Here is a 17,708-nt window from a genome sequence, read left to right as displayed (position 1 = left end):
CTCCTCCCTCATGACATCGCTTTGTACACGCTTAATTTCGTACGGGTTGCTGTTCGGCTTAGGTCAAGCTGTAACTAATCTTAGCATCGGGACTCACAAATTTCTACCCTGTAATTAGACTTCCCTGGTTGTACTGTATCACAAATTTGTATTCTGGTGAAGTTTTATTGATGTTTGTATGACTTATGGTTTTATTTGTAAAACCGGATAAAGTTTTTGATGATACAGCAACTCAAGCATAGACAGGTTCTTTAAATATATCATCCATGTGCCTTGACGTGCCTGGAAGCATGGGCAGAAACTGGGTGTCTTTATGTGGGGATGACAAAGTGTCAAATAGGAAGTCTTGTTCTAGAGATTCCCTATGGAGCTGGACTCCATTAAAGGTAGTTGCTCTGGCAACTACTGGTTAAGCACTAGCATCTTCTGGTGGTAAAGGGCTAGCTGGGTAAAGATCTGGTTCGTTATGGGGTCTGTATCCTAAACATCCCAATGATCTGGTTCCCCTAAATCCCTGTTGGGGAACCTGCAGGTGTATGGTCTAGAAGGTCCTCATGTGGAGAAGGAGGATGATGAGATGATGGTTGTGGAGGAGGATGCGTAGGGCTTGTAGCCTGGTCTTTTGACTTCTTTTCAGGAGGTACCGGAATGGTCAAGTCCACCCCAAATGTTAATTGCCTTTTAGGAGGAGGTGAGGCTATCATTCACCCTCTGCCTTCTTGAATGTGGATCCTCCTCTGTTTAATGCCCATCTTTCAAGAATTAGCGCAACCAAAGACAAAGAAATTCAAAAATGCTTCGAGTGTTTAAGTTCGGTCAATTTCTAAATCAAGGCTTTAGATGATTTCTTTTTCGGCACCAAAGGAGATGAGTCGGTTGCCAGGTCGGTTCTGAAGGCTTAGTTGAGACTTGAAAAATGGTCTTGTTCCGATTAGGTCTTGTCTGAAGCAGAAGGCTTATGTTTAACACCAGTTTTTAGAGCTGGTCCAGATGGTGGGGCATCCTAAGTCTCTTTTTGAATCCGACCATGGCTTGAAGGCAGTGGTGGTTTGGTGACCTCTAGAAGAGTAAGGGGCACGTATTTAGACTTCTTTGGGTGGAGCAGGGTTGGAGGCAGTAGCACTCACAATCTGCCCAAGAGGCAGTGTGTACTTTAGCTCTTCCTTCAAATTGGAGCCTGGGATCTCCTCGAAGGATATCCTCCTCTTCACTCTGGCTCTTCCTGGGTGTGCTCCTCACTGATGATATCCAGAGTATCGTCCGCGCTGCGTTTAGACATTTCCAGTCAACATGCACTTCAATCACAAAGTGTCTTTTTGGATTGGAAAGATTTGCACACATCGCAGTTGGTTACAAACCTAGCTTAGGTCAGTGTGTGGATATGTAGAGTGACACTGTGGGCAGACCTAAAAAGGTGTTCATTCTTTTAGGAACACATCTTCCATACCGATGGTGCACGTGGAAAGGTAGGCCAGAGTTGGGCAGCACCCCAACATGGATGTCCAACCCAACGAAGATTATTGAACAGCAACAGTTTTGAAAAGCGCAATTGAAATTTACTATGCTGTCGAAGACAGGACAGGACAGAAGACTCAAACGGAGTTGAACACAGAGGAGATGCGCATAATTGCGAACCAGAAGGCAGAGAGAAAACAATCTAATAAAGGAGTCGATGCCCATGCGCAGTGTCACAGAGAGGACGAGTCACTCTATCTCATGACTCGAAAGACTTCTTTGAAGAAAAACAAGTTGCACAACTCTGAACCCAACACTGCAAGGCAGGACTATGCAGAGCATGCGTCTACAGCCACACCGGATATCGAACTTAACTGTATGTCTCTTAGAGGCAAGGGGATGGGCAGGATGGCAGAGATTAACAAATAAGGGTGAATCTGATTTGGCTTGAATATATGGGCTCTGTAAATAAATTTGCCAAATTGGTCTATCTGATCACTGAACACCTGTGTAAGGTGAGACAAAAGACGAAACATAGGGTATATAACTTTTGTAGAGGTCGGGTTCCTCAGCTGACATAGCGGAATTAAATGCAGGATGCCCACTTTCATGGACCACAAAATGTATAACCATATTGGACCCAACTATAGGAATTAAATATCGAAGCGCAAAAATTACTGCCTTTCGTATGATTCCCCAGAGTGTCCCCGAAAGCAAATTCTGAGAAGTCCTTAACTCGATAAGATCAGTAGTCTTGATTGAAATAAGAGGCAGTCTATAAGCAGATTAGCAGTGTACTCTAACAGGGGACTGGAATGACAGACACTTTGCAAGTGATCCTAGTGTTCAGGTAGATAACACTCAACAACTCACACCTGTACTGTGAAGAATTGAACAGTTTCAATGCATGTTAACAGATAGACTTCTACAACCATTAGTCTGTCCTTGTGGTGTAATGAAGGAACTGCTACGTAGTGTACTGGAAGTCAATATTTTAATCTGGGAACAAGGCTTTGTTCATGAACTGAACTCTTAATGGATGGTACAATAAAGGATTTTGGAAAGTTCATTGTAAACTTCAGATCAGATTTCAAAATGACTGAAGGACAACAGTAAAACAAGGTCAAGTACGGAGGTAGCACTCTTTTAGGACAGTGGTCTATGCAAGACTCGTAATAAACCTTTTAAAACTGTTAAGACTTGCACCGAGGTAGTTCGGTTAATTCTCAGAGGGTTATGGTCAGACCAAGATGTACCACCCAGCATTTGTAATGCTAGTCTTATGACAAATGGAAAATACTGCCCATGGCCTTAGTGCAAAAGCCATGAAGCTGTGGCTCCTACAATACCAATGAACACCACCATGATGTTGAACTGATTCAGGCCAGTGATTCAGAACAGACAGAAGCTGGATTAACAGCCTTTCCATGGTTTAGGACTGAGACTTGTTTATGGCCAATAAACAGACTCCTTAAGTCATCAGACTAAGTACAGCCTAGGACTATTCCCAAACAAAAGAAAAAAATTGCAATGAATGCAACTCTTGAATTACTCAGAAAAACTGACACTGCTCTGGGTACCTCTTGATTTAATGTTGTTTTGTTCCCTACTCTATTACAGATTGAACTTCATTCCTACACAAAGCATTCTTGATCCTGCCATAAAAGCTACAAACATGGCAAATGCTAGGCCACATTCACTATGATTGGATAGACTAGTGCTAGAAAAGTAAGTTGCAGTTCACTGTGACTATCATAAATAAAGAAAACACCAGTCAGTCCACAGAGGTTTGTGGAAAAGAGAACCTGCTAAGGATGTAAGCTTGTGAGTGGCAAGGGAGAGTAGTAATGATCCTGTTTTACATATAAATGCATGTGCTGTGGAAACTGCTCAATTAGCAGTTTTGCGGAGCAGTTTGTAGTCCTGCTAAATGATTATATGACACTCAATGGTTGGAAAATGAAAGAACAACTACTTGTAGAAACATACAATGTACATACAAATTAATTTTTATGTGATCCTCCCTCAATGCAAATATGGGGACATTTAAGAACTAGCCTCCTGGAGATTGAAAAGATGCAGGAGTTAACCCTATGAGAGAAAGAGAATGAACCGACAAGAGCACGAGAACAGACAGCAGAATAAGAAACATCAACCACGTCTGTGCAGTACAGAACAGTACAGTAAGGGGACAATAGGAGGATAAATACAGGTAGGAAAAAAGCACCTAAAACAACAATCTACATAAAAATTAGAGAATGATTTTGGGGGGAATAAAGGACGCAGTCACCAGAACATGAATCTTGTTACTCCCAAGAGGACAGCAACAAGAAGAGTCATCCGGCAGTTTAAAAAAAGTAGCCACCGGTGACAAGTATACTCACCTCCTGAGCTGAGAGGAAGTGTATGTGCAGAAGTTTCCTCTCACTGTCTACCAATGGTAAGAAAGTAATCGTCACATCATCATCTGTGTTCAAATTAGCACCAGCACCTCGATTGTCAAAGCCGTCGTTCTCCATGGCAACGAGAGCAGAGAAATGCCCCCGAGTGTAGCCCAAGGCGATGGGACTCTTCCAACAAAAACTCTGTTCCCACAACAAAGGCAGGTAGACTCCTGGAGGAGGGGACACAAACAGAATGTCAGACCCAGCCTCCTCACAATCTCTTTTCAGCAAACAGGTGAAGCTTAACTGTTGCATAAAACACCCTCAACCTGTGCCACCTCTCCTGAAACAGACAATGAACCTATGCAATTGCAATCTAAAATCTTCGCAATGCACCCAATCTAGATTCTCCTTCGAGCAGCCTCCAACTACATCTGTTTAACCTCTTCCAAAAGCTCCCATCTCTGTGCTATTAATGTAAACTGTTGCCAAAATACCATGCACCCATGTCAGCCCAACCTCTTCCCAAGACCCTCACCCCTTTTGCATGTGCCATGAGGTTAGTCAGTTCCAAACACAGCATATGAATCCTACCAGTCTATCCATTCTCCACAGCAACCTATGCCATCTCAATGAGATCTCATACAAAGCACCATCCAAACTGTTTCAATTGAACCTCTTTCAAAACTCCCCTGAACCTATGCATAGTCTACCAAATGTCTGCCTTTTCACTTTTAGTCTAACCAACAGTAAAGTACCTTTGCTACAATCCTCACTCTCTCAAGAATCCTCTACTTGTGCCATCGATGTTCCTTATTCTAATGTCTCCTGCACCTTTAGTCTAAAGGCTTTCCAAAGTATGTATTCAGCCTTGCTGCTCTCCTAAACACTCTGCTTTTGCTTTCACTTCCATTTAGTATTCTAGTATACCCCAAATTCAAGGAGAGAGCAATGCACTTTACTATTTAAAGAAAGGCTAATACACCATACATATGTAAGTCACAGCAATTAACACATACTTGAAACTAGAACCTGGAACATGAGATTTGTGCAGCCTGTCAAACACTTGCGTGGGTCCAGCAAAGCTCAGTTGGGATATTGTTTCACACACAGCCACACTCAAACACTAGCCCATCAGTCGCAATGTAAAATACCTTTTCAAATAGATTGATAGCCTGACAAGTTATTTGGCAAAGCCATTCAGAGTTTTGGAGTAATAGAGTTAAACGATACTATGGGCTACGGAAAACAAACCTTTAGGTTTCGTTTGATTGCGAAGACCAATGAACCTGTGCAGACCTGAGAGAGTGGATTAACAAACCACACAAATGTAGCAGAAATTGGGGCATCCACATTAGGGTTTCAGTCAAAGGTATGGTCCACAGTCTGAGGTTACAGATTTTGTTTAAAATAAGCAAATGGACCCAGCAGTTAGAAAAAGCATATACTCACCTGGTATTGATCCAAGTCCAGATGAGCGAGTTACTTACCTTCGGTAACAAAGTATCTGGTAGAGACATAGTCTAGACGCAGATTCCTTAACTTAGAATATCCCCAGGCGTCAGACTGGATCCAGAAAACTTTCCCCAGCAGAACCTCTGCGCGCCAGGGGGTGGTGCAGCCTGGCTCTGCCCCGACGTCTTCCATGAACAGGACGTCAGCGGAGCCATATATGCCCCTCCAGGCGCTCTGACGTCAGTTTTCGTCTGAGAAACTTTTCCGCGCCAGAACGCAGAGCCTTCACCAAAAGATAAAACTGTGAGAATATGGAAACAGTGTGCAAAAATGATGAAGCGAGAAGAAATTGGCAGGCGAGACAGAGCAGTGCTCTGAAAAGCCATCCAGCAGAAGCGAAGGCTCAATCAACGTGAAAGGGAGACAAGGATGTGGAAAAAACAGTCTGGCACAGGATAAAATGTCCCAATCCAGAAAGTGAAACCGTGAAGGGGAACAAGTCCGGGACACACGATTAAGTAGAGTACACCACAAGACGTCACCAGAAAGAGACGTTGCAACCCCAACCAAAAGACCCATAAAAGTACAGAGCCAATGGATCTGAAGGAAAAAGTTGGAGGGGTGACAAACACCACAAGGCAATGTAGAACACATGAGCTATTAACATACCGCCTAATGTAGAGAATGGGCAGGATGGAGCAGAGAAACAGAACGAAGCAGTCTGTGTTGAAGTGAGAGAATATCACTTTGTAAAATAGCAAGCCAACCTAAGGGAGGCGAGGATAGAAAGCCCCAACCTGAAAAGGTCCTTGCATAATGGGGAGGACGAGCGAGCATTAAGGAATCTGCGGCTAGACTATGTCTCTACCAGATACATCAAGCTCTAAAGAGAGCGAAAAGCAATGGGAGGCAAAGGCACTAGAAGCAGTCAATAAAAGCACGTAAACCCCTTTGTGTATAACGGCTTGAGAGAAGGAAAGCACAGAGCCAGAATACCCATGGCGAAAAGTTCATAATTTAAAAAAGGGAATGATCCAACCCAGGGTTTGAAGGCTCCACAAGATCCGAGGTGGCGACCAAGCAAAACAGTGGAAAAAACCCTGTGTAACCCATACCGGCAAAGGCACGTGGGGCAGCAGTGGCAAGTGGCTGACCCTTACCCAGCAAATGCCAGCATGGAGAAGAACTAAGAGGGGGGCAGCCTGCTTACCTGCCTGCTGGACTCAGGCATGCACAACTATGGATGATACACAATTGTTTGTAGAAATGTATTTTAACACAAGCAAAAGATACATTTTTGAAACTTTTTACTCAAAAAAGTTTTTCTAGAAGTTCCCAAAGCATCAACATTCTGATACTTAATTTAAACAGTAAGTAAATAGTTGTTGGGTCACGGGACTCCTGACTACTGGCATTTGTGAGGAAGGTTGTAGAACGCACGGACTGGAATATCCCAATTATATGTTTGGACATTACACTAAGCTTCACCTACGAAGCAAACAATTTCATTGCTCCCGTTTTGTATTACCAGAGCGTGAAACTTGAACTTACGTGGATGTCGCCCCTGACGAAGGGACAAATCAGTCCCGAAATGCATTGGGCTTAAGAGTACAAAAGACGAAGCTGTAATAACTGTTTATGTTTATTGACTTTCACTATTTACTTACTGTGTAAATTAGGTATCAGAATGCTGAGACTTTGTGAACTTCAAGAAAAACTTTTTGGAGTAAAAGAAGTTTCAAAAATTTATCAAAACTTTGAGATTGTACTTTTGATTATTGTGTTAAAATAGATTTCTACATGCAATTGTATATCATCCATAGTTGTGCATGCCTGAGTCCAGCAGGCAGGTTAGCAGGCTAGCCCCCCCTTTAGTTTAAGCCAGGTGTGATTAGGTACACAACATCAGGCATTGCACACTGATTGAACTCTTTTTTGACTATAAAGAGACTAATTGGAAGAATATAGGTGTGCGTAGAACACCCTTCATTTTGAGCATGGAGAAGAAACCATATACTAGATATGCCGGGGTAAAAAGGAAGGTTACGACTTCGCAAGTGGAGATGAACGGAGGCTTTGAGAGATCTGCCGGATGCAGCGTGTCGCTTGCAGCAAAGCTTCGCGAGACAGCAACTGGTATGACAAGGACATTGAACACCGGCCCAATATGTACTACAGCATAAAGGAACCCTGTTGAAACCGGTACCAGCAAGATACAAGTGACAGCATTGGCAGGATGCCAATCCACAGCCACATTATGCCGGTAGTACTAAGGCAGAAGATATGCCAGGACTTAGGCGGTTTGTTACAACATGTGAAGGGCCGAAGACGTGCAGATGAACGTCAACAGAAAAGAGGGAAGACCGGAAGGTACTTAAGCATACCGGAAGGTATCTAAGCATACCTTGTGGACACTGGAGCTACACGGAGCAAGCAGAGACCTCCTGTAGGGTAGCGTGAGCAGCTCAAAGGCGCACAACAGCAAGAAGGCAACTGCCCAAAAAGGGCACTAGCAAGCCGGATACCACATATGAGCTGGTGGTACAAGCAGAGCGCGTCAATAACCATGGATAGCGCATGAAGGAAAGAACCTGCACGGATCTGCCTGGTAAGAACACAGAGCAGGTTGAAATAATGTTAAGATTACTTGCAGACATGTGGAAACTGGGTAGGACAATGTCCAGGACAGGAAGGAACCCATGCCCCTTGTCCAAGAGGAACAGTCCCCTGCAAGACAAAGTGGGTGAAGGAACCTGTTACGACAGTAGAAAAGGGGAGGACAAATGTAAAGTTCCCGGTCCCCAAGAAGCAAACATTCCTAGGAAAACATGCCCCTTTGAGAGTGCACAGCAGGAACTCAAGTAAAGCGTGGAAACCCCCGTACGGAAACAGCAGGGAATATGGAAACCGCTGTAGTGGTAGTAATAAGTGGTCAGAAGGAAGTCATGACCACGCATAGCAGAGAACGTCTGCTGATCCGCTGCCTTGAAGGACAAACCCTGAAGAGGTCAGACATCTGAGTTGCACCAATAAGAACGATAACAAGTAATAGGGTATCAGTTGTGAATAACTGCAAACACAAGGTATCCCGCAAGGTGTGCGAGAGACACTTTACGGAATGTAACCTATGCCAGGGTCCGATGCACCGCAGACGGACAAAACCAGACATGCATTAAGCAATACCATACAAGGATCACTGTAGGAATAAACAAGTGGTTCCCAGCAGGTTGTCCACGAGGAGACTCCACAGGAGCATACCAAGGCAAAGGCAGAACCTAATGAGGGGGCGTGGCTTGGACGCCGATCGGGATGGCGGCGTGAGCTCGTAGCTCCGCGCAGGATCCCGCTAATTCTCCTGTTTTCGGAACCCTGGGCGGCCCGGAGACGACTCTCCTGCCCTCTGAAGTGTGAGGGGACAGCTGGGTGCACTTGATGAACTGCTGGGGGACTGCCGCCCCCGAGGAGACCGTGCTGAAGCAGCGGCTGAGGTGTTGCCGAGGGTGCGAAGAAAATGGCGGCGGGGAGGTCGGAAGGCCCCGAACTTCAGCCCTGAGCCGAGTTGTCGCCGACTGGCGAGGGATCCTGGCGAGAGATCCGGCAAGCCGCTGACTGGGGCGCTAGGGTCGGCGGGACTGTGATCTGAGGCCGTGGTGCGCTGCCTTGGCTCGTCCGGAGCTTGGGGACCCTAGCTGGATACCGTCTTGGGACTTCTCCTCTTCCCCTCAGGCTCCCGTGGGGGCGGCCGAGTGGAGTGGGCGTCGCAGGCCGTGGCTCTTGTGCCTGTGAGTGTCGGTGGAGACATTGCACTGCCGGCGACCGGTGCTGCCCACGGGCGCTGACGGTAACCGAGCTCCTGGACTTGTGACGCAGCACCCTGGAATGGCGTCGACGAGTGGGTCGATGGCCGCGGGATGCACTGAGGGGGACTCGGCACCTTCCACCCAGCTGGGCGAGAGTCCCTCCTCGGAGCTCGATCGGGACCAACGGCTGAACCAGTGACTAGATGCCATACTTGATGCGATCGCCTCGACTAAGGACGTGTTGCACCAAGACATCGCCCAAGTGGCCGTGGGCCTGGGGCTGCTGCGCGCAGATCACGCGAAGCTAGCGGACAAAGTTAAGGACCATGACCAACTATTGCTGGACCTGAAACCGTCGGTGGTGGCCGCGGAACATAAGATCACTGATATGTTGGCCCGGTTGGACGCGTTGGAACGGAGGGCGGAGGATGCAGAAGGCCGCAATAGGCGGAACAACGTGCAGGTCGTCGGCCTTCCGGAACGGATTGAGGGGGAGGATGCAGTGGCCTATATGGAGAACTGGTTCCGCACTGTGGTGGCGCCGGAGGGGCTCACTCCTTTCTTTACGCTAGAGAGGGCCCACCGGGTACCTGCCCGCCCACCGGGGCTTGGTCGCCCCCCCCGCCCGATGGTGGTGAGACTCCTCCACTACAAAGACCGGGATCTTCTCATTCAGCGGGCCAGGATGTCGGGCCCCTATGACGTGGAGAATAGTAGGGTTACGATCTTCCCGGACTACACCCAAATGGTCCAGAAAAACCGGGCGTCGTTCCTGGCAGTGAAAAAGGAGCTCAGGGAGGAAAGCATTCAGTACTCCTTGCTCTACCCAGCTAAGTTGCGGATCATGTTGGATGGGTCTACGCACTTTTTTCAGACTCCGGACGAGGTTTGGCAATGGCTGGAGTTGTACAGGGCGGGTACGGACAGATCGCATAAAAGCAGGCGAGATGAGCCCAAGCAGCCCCGGGTGAGACAATCGCAACGCATCCGATCCCGCAACAGGCACCAACGGGAGAGGCGGGAGGCCCAAATGGCGGCGGAAAAGAGGGATGCTCTCGCAGCGACGGCGGCCATTACAGGGTCGCAACAGAACAGTGAACGTGCGGACACTGACTCGGGAGGAGAAGGCGGCAGGTCGGGAGAGGAACTTTCAGAAGCGGACAGTTCGAAGGGGCCGGAGGTGACCCCACAGACCTCGGATGGTATCTTTTGCGGCTGACATTGGGTTGGATTGAGCTAGATCGGGACTTCATGGTGGGGTGGTATCCTGTTGATAGGGGGCCGGGACGCCGGGAGGGGGGGATCTGTGCTTCAAGAGGGATGGAGGCGCGGGGCGTGGGCTCCGCTCGCTGAGGTCGGCGGTGACTCACCCCCCTTGGGCCCTTAAGGCCGCCTGTGGTGGAGACCACAGGGTTATGAGTGTGAGAAGTTGTTTCAAGGTTTGGATGGGGGCGGACATTGGGTTCGTGTGCTCTGTCCTGGGGAGCGGGGTTTGGGAAGTTTTTCTGTTTTGGGTGTGTTTGGGGGGGGGCAACTGCACTGGGGGGGTTATGAACATTCGTTATTTGATTTGGACTGTACGAAGTTGGAATGGGGACATTACCTAATCTGAAATGCCTAACGTAGAATGTCCGGGGGCTGCGAACTATGGTGAAGCGTCATAAGGTCCATGCATATCTTGTACGCAGGGGGGTTCAGATTGCTATGCTTCAGGAGACTCATCTCACTAAGAAGGAATGTACTGCCTTGCAGAAAAGATGGCGGGGCCAGGTATTTGGCACCACCTACTCAGCGTATGCCAGGGGGGTGCTGATCTGGGTGAGGGCGGGGATACCCTTTCAATTGCTGAATCAAGTAGTGGATCCGGATGGCCGGTTTGTGGCGGTGGAGGGGAGGTTATATGGCCGGGATGTGGTTTTCTGCTGTGTGTATGCGCCAAACACTGATCAAGCTCGATATCTTGATAGCCTCTCAGGGGCGTTAGCCTCCTTCCTGGCGGGCCCGATAGTGCTAGGGGGGGACTTTAACTCGATTACTGATGTGGCTCTGGATAGGTCCCATCCCCCTCTGGTGGACTCCCCGGTGCGCAGGCTGACCGCGCACAGGAAGGACTGGCAGGATAGGTGGGGGCTGCTGGATGTCTGGAGGGAGCGGCACAGGGAGACCAGGGATTACTCCTTTTACTCTGCGCTTCATGACCTGCATGTCAGGATTGACTCGGTGCTCTGTGGTGGATCCCTAGCTCCGTTGGTCTCCCATGCGGAGTACTTAGCTAGGACTATCTCAGATCATAATCCCCTATTGGTGCACATTCAGTGGCAGAGGGAGCGCTCAGTTATACCAACGTGGCAGCTTCGGCCGGAGACACTTGAGGATCCTGTCTTCCAAGACGTGGTTCGGCAAGGCATTGATAGCTATTTCGGAATGAATGCGGGCACGGCCACGAGTAGGTCCATTGAATGGGATGCAATGAAAGTGGTGGCGAGGGGAGTGTGTCTGGGCAGGTTCTCGAATGCTCGCACGGCTGTGTTGAATGACCTCGTGACAGCGGAAGATAGGTTGAGGGACCTGGAGCGCCGCAGGCCGGCTAGACCGGACTTACAAGCCCAGCTATTAGAAGCGAAGGAGGTGGTTGCCACTGAGACGGAACGTTTGCGATGCTATGACTATAAGCAGTATATCGTCAGGGCGCATGCGGAAAGGGACAAGGTGGGTACCCTCTTGGCCAGACTGGCCAACCCGGAACTTAGGGGCTCCCCGATCCTCGGCATTCGCACTGAGCAGGGGGAGATGGTGTACAACCAGGCAGCGATATTGGAGTGCTTTAGGGGGTACTATGAGGAACTGTACCAGAGTCAGCTGGAGGTGGGGGTCCAGGACATTGTGGAATACTTGGGGGAGAGGCAGCTTCCGGTCCTTGCTGAGGAGGACTCGAAGGAACTGGGCGGCCCGGTAACGCTCACGGAAATACGGGCGGCCATAAAGCATATGGCCCGCAACAAAACGCCCGGGGTGGACGGATTACCGATTGAATTTTATCAGCTGTATGCGGATATTTTGACACCCAGATTGCTGACGGTGTATGCTGAAGCATTCGAGGCTGGATCCATGCGGGAGGCCTTGATTGTGCCGCTCCTGAAGCCAGGCCGGGACGCAGCGGACGTGCGGTCTTACCGCCCGCTGTCCATGCTGACGGTGGATTATAAGATTCTGAGCCGGATACTGGCCACCAGGCTGGCCCCGTATATGACGGGCCTGGTACATAGGGACCAGGCCGGGTTCATACCCACGAGGAGCACGGCGCTGAATGTTCGCCGACTGGTGGGGATAATGGACGCCATCTTGGACGGGGAGGGTGCCCCTGCGGTCCTATCTGTAGACATCGAGAAGGCCTTTGATAGTTTGGAATGGCCGTTCCTGGACGGAGTTTTGGAGAGGTTTGGTATGGGCGAGGGGTTCCGCAGGTGGACAAGGGTCTTGTATGCATCGGCGACGGCGAGAGTACGTTTGGGCGGCCTGGTGTCTGCGGCGTACCCGGTGGGCAGGGGCACGCGGCAGGGGTGCTCTCTGTCTCCCCTGTTGTTTGCTCTGGCAATGGAACCTTTAGCGATCCATGCGAGGTCGGGTGTCGTGTACTTGGGGATAGCCAGGGGCGAGCAGTGGCATTATATATCGCTTTATGCGGATGACTTGCTCCTGTACCTGGCTGACACCTCCCGGGCGTTGGCCGGTGCTATGGAGCTGCTGTCGGAGTTCGGCCGGCTGTCGGGCCTTAAGGTCAATTGGGCGAAGACTTGTGTGTTCCCGCTGCGAGCGGGTTCACCTGCTCCTGACGGAGACTTGGACGTGGTGTGGGAACCATCTTGTTTCACCTATCTGGGTGTTCGCATTTACCACGCTACCGCGGACCTATTGGAGGGCAACATTGGTCGTTGTGTCCGGGCACTGCGGGGCAGCTTGTCTTTCTGGTCGACCCTCCCGCTGACGGTTCTAGGCAGGATTGCCCTTCTGAAGATGGTGGCACTCCCCCGCTTTCTCTATTATTTCCGGACGCTGCCCATATGGATTCCCCAAGGGGTCTTCAGAGACCTGAGGTCGATGATTATTGGCTTTCTGTGGGGGCATGGCCGCCGTAGAGTGGCCCTGACCACGCTCCTCCGCCCGAAGATGGAAGGGGGTATGGCTGTGCCTGACTTTGAGCTGTATTACCTAGCGGCACAGCTGCAGGTTCTAACACAGAACGTGGCTAGGGTGTTCAGGGGTCCGGAGGAGGACCGGGATCGGGGGATGCAACGCCATGTGTTGTCCTATATTATCATGCAGCAGAGGCTTGAGTTGCGGGCCCTCACCGTGGAGGAAAGGACGCTCCGTTTGTGTTGGCAGAGGTGCCTTCGGAGAGCGAGGGCTTCGCGGCCTTATGCACCGGAGATTCCGATCAGCATGTTGACGGCCTTGCCGCACGGGGGTGATTGGTCCCCGTTGCTGGCTTGGGAAGAGATGGGATTGCAGGTGGTGGGCGACCTGTACATAGATGGGGCGTTGGCACCGTTTGAGGTGCTCCGGGACCAGTTTGGGCTGCCTGACGGGGGGTTCCTCCTACACGCGGCAGTGGTGGCTGCCGTACAGAAGCACTGGAAAGGGGGGCTCGTAGAACCAACGACGACTATGGCGTGCCAATATGTGGTGATGGCAGCTGGTACGGTTAAGGCTGTGACGTGCCTCCATAATAGGATGCTGCATGAGGGTCTGGAGCCGCTCCTGGGGCTCAAGTCTAAATGGGAGGAGAGTGTGGGCCGCCCCATACCGGATACGGCGTGGGGACACATCCTGCGGCGTACGTGGAAGGGCACGAGAAATGCGCGCTTTCAACAAGTGCATTTCTATGTGCTTCATAGGGCCTATTTAACCCCGGAGAAATTACAGCGGTACTTCCGGGTGCCGGATGCCCGATGCCCACGGTGTTCGTCTTTGGGTGCGGACATGGATCATTTGTTTTGGGGGTGCCCGCAATTGGGGACCTACTGGGCTGAGGTAGGGGAACTCCTGAATGAAGTATCTGCCAGGGAGGTGGACTTTGATATGGCGGCGTGCCTGTTGCTCTGGTTCCCGCACACCAAACGCACCAAGGTGACGAGCAAATTTATTGACCTGGGTCTGATACTGGCGCAGAGGGAGATATCGTGGCACTGGAAGTCCAGGGGGGGGCCCTCGCTGCGTAGGTGGAGGAATGAATTGCTGCGGTGGTCTGCTTGCGAGAGAGTGCTCCGGATGAAACAGGCTGTTAAGTTGGGGAATGAGAGGGTTCTGGACGCGGCGCGTGCATGGGAGCAGGTGGTGCAGGCCTTGCGTGACTCTATGGTGGATGACGGGGATGGAGAGAACTGAGCCGGTGGACACCACGGGGCGCACACAGAAGAGCTAATTTCCGCGCTGTGGTAGATCCATCCAACTCGACAGGGCGAGGGGTACTCCTAGCAGTTGCCAGGGGGGGGGGGGCCTTGGGGGGGACTGGTTTATGGGACTTGGGGTGGGACGGAAGCCATTAGGGGGTGGCTAGCCTGGGTGCCTAGGCTCTATTAGGGAGGTTGCGTGCTGTGGCAGTGGGGGAGGGCTGGGGGAGCGGCCAGGCGAGTTGGGGCGGGGGCGCTTAGGGGGAGCCCCGAAGCGCGGGATGTTACTGCATTAGTTTTGGGATGGCCGACGGAGATTTTGTTGTGGGGGGGGGGGTAAAAAGCAGATACGTACGATGGCTTTTCGACCATGGTCCCTGTGGGACTTGCACTGTGATTTTCTCCTATTGCTTGGATCAACATGCCGCCCGGCCTCCGGGATGCGGGCTGAATGGCTGTGTACAGTTTGGATTTATTATTGGACAGTGGGGTGACGCGGGGGCACGGGTTGATTGTTTGTATCCTGTGGTTTCTAACTCTGCAATAAAAATATGTTTAAAAAAAAAAAAAAAAAAAAAAGAAGGCAGAACCTAATGCCAGCAAAAACACCACACAGGGTAAGGCTATTCCCCGATAGAGTTATCCTCTTGGGCTAAGCACACAATCAGAGGACTGAAGTGAAAAAAATAAATAAGTAAATAAAAATCAGAACAAGAGAAACAGCCGAATGGCTGTACTGAACGAACATAAAAATGGCTAACCAGCCATGAGCAGTAACCGGCACCATAACAAAACAGTGCATCAGGGTGGGTGCCGTAAAAGGAGGCATAGAATATGGCACCAAGATTTACTGCAGGCTGGGCAAGACACAGAAGACCACTGAATCTGCGTGGTGGTCAAAGAGATTCACACCATTGAACTACAGATCTGAGGGCATCCCGAATATGATCTGGGAAGCGACTGTAGGGCAGCCAAGCATGGTGACGTAAAGCCACAGCGCGAGCAAGGACCCCTCGCAGAGTCAGATGTATCAAGGGAAGAGAGAACCGAGCCATGCTTCTGCCATGCAGCAGAAGGCGAAGCAATTCTGTTTGTGGCCCTTCCGGAATAGAAGGGAGAAGATTAGCAACTGAGTCCCAAAGAGCTGAGGATGCGCGCGCAAATACACAGGCCGTATTTAAAGCCCGGACACCTGAGCTGGCAGAGGTGAAAAGCCGGCGACCACAATCATCCAGCCACCGAGACTCCCTGGTGGGAGATAACAATGGCAATGTGGGTGAAGACTGTACATTTAAAAGCAGCCTGAACAACTAGGCTTGAGCTGTTGGGTGAAGAGACAGGGAAAGAGGATCACCTGGAGCAGGGCGATGCCTACGAGCAATAGCCCGATCAACAGGGTCACCCTAAGAGGGTTTTGACAATGCGCCACGCAGAACGTCAAGTAGAGATTCCTCAAAGGGCAGCAAAGGTTCTACTTTGATTGGCTCCTAATGGAGCAGATCCAATAAAGGATCCGAAAGTAGAGGCACCATTGGAGGCTGAAAGCAGAGTAGAGCAGCCGACCCTCTACATAGCGCGGGCAAAGGCAGCACTAGATTCAGTCGCCATCCGTGTAGTTGGCAACAGTGTAGGAGACGGTTGAAGGCAAAGCCTGCCACAAGGCATGAGGTGTGGAGGAGCGGGAGACTGACCCGAAGGCCAGGCAACACAGGGTACTTGCACTCTGGCTCCTTGATCTGGGGAGTCAGCATCAGGTTGCAAATGAGGAGGCATAAATGGTATTATCTGGGGAGTCCAGGGAAGCATCAGGTTGCAAATGAGAGGCGTAAATGGTATTACCGGCATCGACGGACGCCGCGCAGAGACTCATCGGCGCCCGAAGAGTCGGGAGGAGTAACCATCAAAGGAATAGGAATCAACGCCAGATGGGAGTCGCCTGGACGTCGATGACCTCCACAGAGGACTCGACCGGGACGCCGACGGACGTCTATCCCACTGCCAACTTCCTGGGTGGAGCACTAGGTGCCGGACCTGGCATTGAGAGTGGTGTAGTACCCGGCGGCGACGCCTCAGATGTCGGCACAGGAAGCCGCACAGGGCTATGCGCTGACTGACGGGAAGGGCTGTGGTCTAGGACCTGGCTTAATGGTGTTGCGCCGGCTCTAGAATCGGAGTCTATGCACACAGCCGGTGCCAGGGAAACGTCCGCAGTTAAAGACCCGGCATGAGTGCATGCTACCTCTGTGGGATCCGAAGGCGCACTAGGGAGAGAGGGCGACTCAAAACAAGCCTTGAGTGCCTTAGAATAAGCCTCCATTTGGGCATGCGTTGCCCAACACCCGGAAAGGGTGTATACAGAGGATGAGGTTGCCGTATGCTCTTACCCGGCATAGTGCGAGAAGAATGGGCGGCAGCGGCACGGACATTGGAAGAAGATCTCCGTAAGCGACGCCTGTGTTTACGCTTACCTGTTGTCGCACGGCGGTCGCAGGAGCGACCTCAGGAACGAGCCCGATCCCGAGAGGGAGAGCGGTGACGGGAGGGAGCCGGACTGGACATCCGTGGGGCCAGAAATTTCATGCGACGCTCCCTCAAGGACTTTGGTTTTATCCTCCGACAGGCGTCACAGACCTTGGAGTCGTGGTGCACGCCGAGGCACCACATACAGATGAGGTGCGGGTCAGTGACAGACATCTGACGCGCACAGGCTTCGCAAGCCTTCAAGTCGGAAGGCATTGCACACTGTTCCCACGACACCGAGGGTGTCGAGAAGGCCCAAAAACCGGGCCAGGGAACTGTTGGTTTTCCAGGATCCGCGCTCAGACACGAAAAAGAAGAAAACTGACGTCAGCGCACCAGGAGGAGCATATATGGCTCCGCTTCCGTCATGTCCGTGGACGACGTCAAGGCAGACCCCAGCGGCGTCGCCCTCCGGCGCGCAGAGGTGCTGCGCCTGGGGATATTCTAAGTTAAGGAATCTGCGGCTAGACTTCGCTATCAAATTATAAGTCCACTAATATCAACTCAGTAGCATATGCTTTCAGCATGAGACTCCAGTTGAGGATAAGCTGTGGTATGGATTTTCATAAACTATGTGGTCAAAATTCTGATCGCCAAAAATAACCTGCCTTCTGATCTCATTCCACTAGGTGCGTTTGAAAGTAGCCATTGGATCATATGGCCATGTGACAGGGGTGGGGGGGGGACCACTCTTCTCTCCCTCC

General features: G+C 50.9%; 1 protein-coding gene across 1 annotated transcript in view; it reads right to left on the bottom strand.

The window, feature by feature from the left end:
- ZRANB1 (zinc finger RANBP2-type containing 1) overlaps nucleotides 1-17,708 on the bottom strand; it is a 245,816-nt gene that overhangs the window by 58,715 nt on the left and 169,393 nt on the right. The window contains exon 9 of the mRNA XM_078644031.1: nucleotides 3,840-4,069. Coding sequence (XP_078500157.1) covers nucleotides 3,840-4,069 — 230 coding nt within the window. The remainder of the gene's footprint in view (nucleotides 1-3,839; nucleotides 4,070-17,708) is intronic.

This window comes from Lissotriton helveticus, chromosome 5_1 (assembly GCF_964261635.1).
Source record: "Lissotriton helveticus chromosome 5_1, aLisHel1.1, whole genome shotgun sequence".
Classification (NCBI taxonomy): domain Eukaryota; kingdom Metazoa; phylum Chordata; class Amphibia; order Caudata; family Salamandridae; genus Lissotriton; species Lissotriton helveticus.
This window is presented reverse-complemented; position numbering and strand designations above follow the sequence as displayed.